At 49.2% G+C, this 6,781-nt stretch overlaps 1 protein-coding gene across 1 annotated transcript in view; it reads left to right on the forward strand.

The window, feature by feature from the left end:
* The window catches only part of LOC126406270 (echinoderm microtubule-associated protein-like 4), a 49,840-nt gene that overhangs the window by 5,918 nt on the left and 37,141 nt on the right, over window positions 1-6,781 (forward strand). The window contains exons 2-5 of the mRNA XM_050070423.1: window positions 1,009-1,194; window positions 1,345-1,465; window positions 4,227-4,424; window positions 5,586-5,726. Coding sequence (XP_049926380.1) covers window positions 1,009-1,194; window positions 1,345-1,465; window positions 4,227-4,424; window positions 5,586-5,726 — 646 coding nt within the window. The remainder of the gene's footprint in view (window positions 1-1,008; window positions 1,195-1,344; window positions 1,466-4,226; window positions 4,425-5,585; window positions 5,727-6,781) is intronic.

Consider the following 6,781-nt stretch of genomic DNA (forward strand, 5'->3'; position numbering starts at 1 on the left):
GGTACAGACACAGAGACGGGTACAGACACATACACAGAGACAGGTACAGACACAGAGACAGGTGCAGTCACAGAGACAGGTATAGACACAGAGACGGGTACAGACACAGATACAGGTATAGACACAGAGACGGGTACAGACACAGAGACGGGTACAGACAGATACAGGTACAGACACAGAGACGGGTGCAGACACAGAGACGGGTACAGACACAGAGACGGGTACAGACACAGAGACAGGTACAGACACAGAGACAGATACAGTCACAGACACAGATACAGACATAGAGAAAGGTACAGTCACAGAGACAGGTACAGAGACAGTTACAGACACAGATACAGAGACAGACACAGAGACAGGCACATGCACAGAGACAGTCACAGACACAGACACAGACACAGAGACAGGTACAGTCACAGATACAGAGACACAGAGACAGGTACAGACACAGAGACAGGTACAGTCACAAACACAGGTACAGAAACATACAGGTACAGATAAAGAGACAGGTACAGACACAGAGACAGGTACAGACACAGACACTGTTACAAATAATGAGACGGGTACAGACACAGTGACATGTACAGACACAGAGACAGGTAGAGACACAGAGACGGGTACAGACACAGAGACAGGTACAGACACAGAGACGGGTGCAGACACAGAGACGGGTATAGACACAGAGACGGGTACAGACACAGAGACGGGTACAGACACATACACAGAGACAGGTGCAGACACAGAGACAGGTGCAGTCACAGAGACAGGTATAGACACAGAGACGGGTACAGACACAGAGACAGGTATAGACACAGAGACGGGTATAGACACAGATACAGGTACAGACACAGACAGGTACAGACACAGAGACAGGTGCAGTCACAGAGACAGATACAGATACAGAGACAGGTACAGACACAGAGACGGGTACAGACACAGAGACAGGTGCAGTCACAGAGAGAGATGCAGTCTCCTCTGTGTGACATCATTGTCTCTGTCTCACTGTAGATGACAGCATGTCTGGAGCAAGTGTCTCCGATGTCAACGACCGTCTCTCAGCTCTGGAGCTTCGTGTCCAGCAGCAGGAGGACGAGCTGACGGTGATGAAAGCTGCTCTTGCTGATGTCCTTCGCCGCCTCGCTGCCTCTGAAGTCTCAGCAGCGTCCTCGACCAAGAAACAACATGGAGGGAAAGGTAATGACCCTCATCTGTCCCAGTTTGAACTGGTTACAGTCGTCTTCACTGGCCAGTTCCAGTTTGAGCTGGTTACATTCGTCGTCACTGGTCAGGTTTAGGTCTTTACTGGTCTTGCCTTTTAACTGGTTGGCGTGCTGCCCCCTGCAGGAGGTGCTGCACTGCGTGAAGCCTACTCAATGTCCTGTATCGCTAATGGAGGAACATCTGGACGTAAGAGAGACTCCACGTCTGTCACCAGGAAGGAGACGGTGTCGTCCGCTGCCAAGAGGTGAGAGACACAGAGAGACACACACACACACACACAGACACACAGACAGAGACACACAGACACAGAGACACACAGACACAGACACACAGAGAGACACACAGACACACAGACACACATAGAAACACAGAGAGACACAGACACACAGAGAGACACAGACACACAGAGAGANACACACACACACACACACACACACACACACACACAATGACACAGAGACACACACAGACAGAGAGACACACACAGACACACACACAGCAACAGAGACATCACTGAGTGTCAGTCAGTTCAGTCCACCTGTTTAGGTTTGTCTCCGTTTCCTGTTTATATCTGTGATGTGTTTCCTCTCTCACCATTAATCACTGATCTTATTTCAGTCTCCAGACTGAATCTGATCAATAGATTTAAAGTAATTAATCACTCTGTTTGTTGTCACAGTTCTGAGGGTCAAGTTGTCCTCAGTGACATCAGTCGACACAACACAACACAACAGCTTCATTCACTCTGAATTTTAAAGAGACACAGTAGAGTCAGTAGAGCCTCAGTTAGAGTCAGTAGAACCTCAGTAGGGCCTAAGTAAAGTCAGTGGAGCCTCAGCAGGGCCTCAGTAGAATCAGTAGAGTCAGTAGAGCCTCACTAGAGTCTCAGTAGAATCAGTAGGGCCCCAGTAGAGTCAGTAGAGTATCAATAGAGCCTCAGTAGAGCCTCAGTAGAATCATTACAGCCTTAGTAGAGCCTCAGTAGGGCCCCAGTAGAGTCAGTGGAGTATCAATAGAGCCTCAGTAGAGTCAGTAGAGCCTCAGTAGAATCAGTAGAGCCTCATTAGAGTCAGTAGGGCCTCAGTATAATCAGTAGAGCCTCATTAGAGTCAGTAGGGCCTCAGTAGAATCAGTAGAGCCTCATTAGAGTCAGTAGGGCCTCAGTATAATCAGTAGGGCCTCAGTAGAGTCAGTAGAACCTCAGTAGGGCTTCAGTAGAGCGTCAGTAGAGTATCAGTAGAGCCTATACAGCCTCAGTAGGGCATCAGTAGATTATCAGTAGAGCCTCAGTAGAGTAAGTAGAACCTCAGTAAGGCATCAGTAGAGTCAGTGGAGCCTCAGCAGGGCCTCAGTAGAATCAGTAGAGTCAGTAGAGCCTCACTAGAGTCTCAGTAGAATCAGTAGGGCCCCAGTAGAGTCAGTAGAGTATCAATAGAGCCTCAGTAGAATCAGTAGAATCAGTAGAGCCTCACTAGAGTCAGTAGAACCTCAGTAGGGCTTCAGTAGTCAGTAGAGCATCAGTAGAGTATCAGTAGAGCCTATACAGCCTCAGTAGGGCATCAGTAGAGTATCAGCAGAGCCTCAGTAGAGTCAGTAGAGCGCCAATAGGGCCTCAGTAGGGTCAGTTGAGCCTCAGCAGGGCCTCAGTAGTCCGTAGAGCCTCAGTAGAGTCAGTAGGGCCTCAGTAGAGTCAGTAGAACCTCAGTAGTCAGTAGAACCTCGGTAGCATCAGTAGAGCCTTAGTAGAGTCTCAGTAGTCAGTTGAGAGACAGTAGAGCCTCAGTAGAGCATCAGAAGGGCGTCAGTAGAGCCTCAGTAGAGCCTCAGTAGAATCATTAGAGGCTTAGTAGAGCTACAGTAGAGTCAGTAGAGTGTCAATAGAGTATCAGTAGAGCCTCAGTAGAATTGGTAGAGCTTCAGTAGAGTAGGGCTGCAACGATTAGTCGACTAATCGATAACTAATCAACTATTAAAATAATCGGTGACTAGTATTAGTAGTAGTACTGCAGTAGTTGACAAATCGGTTTGAGTCATTTTTCATAGAAAAGTACTATACAAGTACCCAAAATACTCTTCTTCCAGCTTCTTTCGTTCAAATATTGGCAGCTTCACACACTCTTCCATGATGGTGAACTAAAACCCTTTGGCTTGAGTATGAAACAAGACATTAGATGACATAATTTTAAGGTTTGGGAGAGACAGGCAGACATTTTTCAACATTTTAACACATTTTTCGATAAAATGATTAGTCGACTAATCGAAGAAATAATCGACAGATTAGTCGTCAATGAAAACAATCGTTAGTTGCAGCCCTACAGTACAGCCTCAGTAGAGTCAGTAGAGCGTCAGTAGAGCCTCATTAGTCAGTAGAGCCTCAGTAGAGTCCATAGAGCCTCAGTAGAGTCAGTAGGGCCTCATTAGAGTCATTAGAGCATCAGTAGATTATCAGTAGGGCCTCAGTAGAGTCAGTAGAGCCTCTGTAGAGCCTCAGTAGAGTCAGTAGGACCTCAGTAGAGTCAGTAGAGCCTCACTAGAGTCTTAGTAGAGTCAGTAGAGCCTCATCAGAGTCTCAGTAGAGTCTCAGCAGGGCCTCAGTAGAGTCAGTAGAGCCTCACTAGAGTCTCAGTAGAGTCCGACGTGTCAGTAGAGCCTCACTATAGTCTCAGTAGGGCCTCAGTAGAATCAGTAGAGCCTAAGCAGGGCCTCAGTAGTCAGTAGAGCCTCAGTAGAGTCAGCAGGGCTTCAGTAGAGCCTCAGTAGAGTCAGCAGGGCCTCAGTAGAGTCAGTAGAGCCTCAGTAGAGTCAGTAGAGCATCAGTAGAGTCAATAGAGCCTCAGTAGGTCCTCAGTAGTCGGTCGAGCCTCAGTAGAGTCAGAGAGCCCCTGTAGAGTCTCTTAGAACCTCAGTAGAGTCACTAGAGCCTCAGTAGAGTCTCTTAGATCCTCAGTAGAGTCCGTAGAGCCTGGGTAGTTTGTGGTCTCTGACGGTCCTGGTTCTGTCTGTAGCGGAACGGACAGGAAGAAGGAGGTCAGCAGTCAGCGGTCTCAGATGGAGGAGATCCAGGAACATGAGGAACCTCCTCGTCCAAAGGACCTGTCCCCCTCTCCTTCCTCCCCCCACCCTCCCCAGACCCCCCCGATCCCCCAGCAGCAGAGACTGGTCCAGTCCGCCGAAAGCAGTAAAGGCCACGCACCTCTCAAAAGGTTCCAGTTTGTGATCTGTCGGCTGCAACTGACCTCACTTCCTGCTGCTCTGACATCACCCTGTCAGTGGATGCTAACCCTGCCCCCGAGGAGCCACAGTCCCTTTCTGCTCCGCCCACACCTGAGTCACATGACCAGCTCATGTGCTCCTGATTGGCTGAATGCACTTGTTGCAGCTCCTCAGGTGTGGATACAAGCAGGACTGTGGTTCCTCAGGAGCTGGAGGTCCTGCGGCCGCCTGGAGTTCCTGGATCCTTTGAGAGGTCCTGGACTCTCCTGGAGGTCCTGGATCCTTTGAGAGGTCCTGGACTCTCCTGGAGGTCCCGAATCCTCTGAGAGGTCCTGGACTCTCCTGGAGGTCCTGGACTCTCCTTGAGACCTTCTGTACTGACTGAGTGTTTGATCAAGACTACTAATGTTTTCTTCTCCCAGCCGCTCCTAAGGATCTGCTCCTCCTCCTGCAGACCTCCTCTGCTCTAACTGGAATTCCTGAGGCCTCCTTGATCTTCCTGGAGGTCCTGGAGCCTCCTGACTCTAATTTCTTGCTGTAGAAAGTTCAGGCTGGGCTGTTGTTTATCAAGTGGACTGACCTGTTCCCCCAACTTCACCTGAGGACTGTCCCTCCTCCTGCTCTTCCTGCTCCTCCTCCCACTCCTGCTCCTCTTTCTCCTCCTCCCCCTCCTCCTCCCTCCTCCTCCTTCACCCTAACCCTCCTGCTCCTCCTACCCTCCTCCTGCTCTTCCTCCTCCTCCTCCTCTTTCTCCTCCTGCTCCTCCTCCTGCTCCTTTTTCTCCTCACTAACACCGCTGAGTGTCTCTGGAGGTCAAAAACAGTTGGGTTTTTAATCTTCATCATCTGAAGATCGTTTTGATCAGACAACACTTACAGGTTGTTTACAGAGTGTTTGTTTATTTATTTATTCTCAGGATGTTGAATCCGTCAACAGAAAAAAAACAATTTGTTTATTGATCTCTGATAAAGTGATAAATATTCTGATCAATAATCAATAAAAAACATTAAAGTGATCTGAGGAGAAATGAAGATGAAGCTCAGCGACATCCTCCTTTCTCTTCCTGCTCCTCCTCCTCCTGTCTCTTCCTGCTGCTGCTCCTCCTCCTCCTCCTCCTGTGTACTGACAGAGTCTCTGTGTGACATCATCAGGGGTCCCAGCGTGAAGCGTTCCTCAGGTATGGAGCGTTCTCAGAGCAGCACCTGGGACACGTCTGAGGACACCAGGAACAAACTGGTCAAAGCTGCGTCCACGTCCAAACTGCTCGCCAAGGTGGTGAAGAACGCAGACAGGTACACAAGCACGCACGCACGCACGCACGCACGCACGCACGCACGCACACACACACACACACACACACACACATTTATACATATTCACATATATAGACACACATATTGTGATCAGGTGTCAGGACAGGTAAATGTACTGCACACACACACATGCACATATATGTGTGTGTTTGATCAGGTTATTGTGATGTCATAGATAGAGTGACTGATGGCACAAAATCAAACTCAGCTGTGATTGGTCGGTTTGTTTTTGTGGTCTCCTGACGGGACTTTGAGTAGCTGTGATTGGTCGGTTTGTTTGCGGTCACCTGACGGGACTTTGAGGCTGTGATTGGTCGGTTTGTTTGCGGTCACCTGACGGGACTTTGAGCAGCTGTGATTGGTCGGTTACTTTGCAGTCACCTGATGGGACTTTGAGCAGCTGTGATTGGTCGGTTTGTTTGCGGTCACCTGACGGGACTTTGAGCAGCTGTGATTGGTCGGTTTGTTCATGGTCACCTGACGGGACTTTGAGCAGCTGTGATTGGACGGTTAGTTTGTCGTCACCTGACGGGACTTTGAGCAGCTGTGATTGGTCGGTTACTTTGCAGTCACCTAATGGGACTTTGAGCAGCTGTGATTGGTCGGTTTGTTTGCGGTCACCTGACGGGACTTTGAGCAGCTGTGATTGGTTGGTTTGTTCGTGTTCACCTGACAGGACTTTGAGCAGCTGTGATTGGTCGGTTACTTTGCAGTCACCTGACGGGACTTTGAGCAGCTGTGATTGGTCAGTTTGTTTGCGGTCACCTGACAGGACTTTGATCAGCTGTGATTGGTTGGTTTGTTCGTGTTCACCTGACGGGACTTTGAGCAGCTGTGATTGGTCGGTTTGTTTGTGGTCTCCTGACGGGACTTTGAGCAGCTGTGATTGGACGGTTTGTTTGTGGTCGCCTGATGGAACTTTGATCAGCTGTGATTGGACGGTTTGTTTGTGGTCGCCGGATGGGACTTTGATCAGCTGTGATTGGACGGTTTGTTTGTGGTCGCCTGATGGAACTTTGATCAGCTGTGATTGG

This window comes from Epinephelus moara, chromosome 19, assembly GCF_006386435.1.
Source record: "Epinephelus moara isolate mb chromosome 19, YSFRI_EMoa_1.0, whole genome shotgun sequence".
NCBI lineage: Eukaryota > Metazoa > Chordata > Actinopteri > Perciformes > Serranidae > Epinephelus > Epinephelus moara.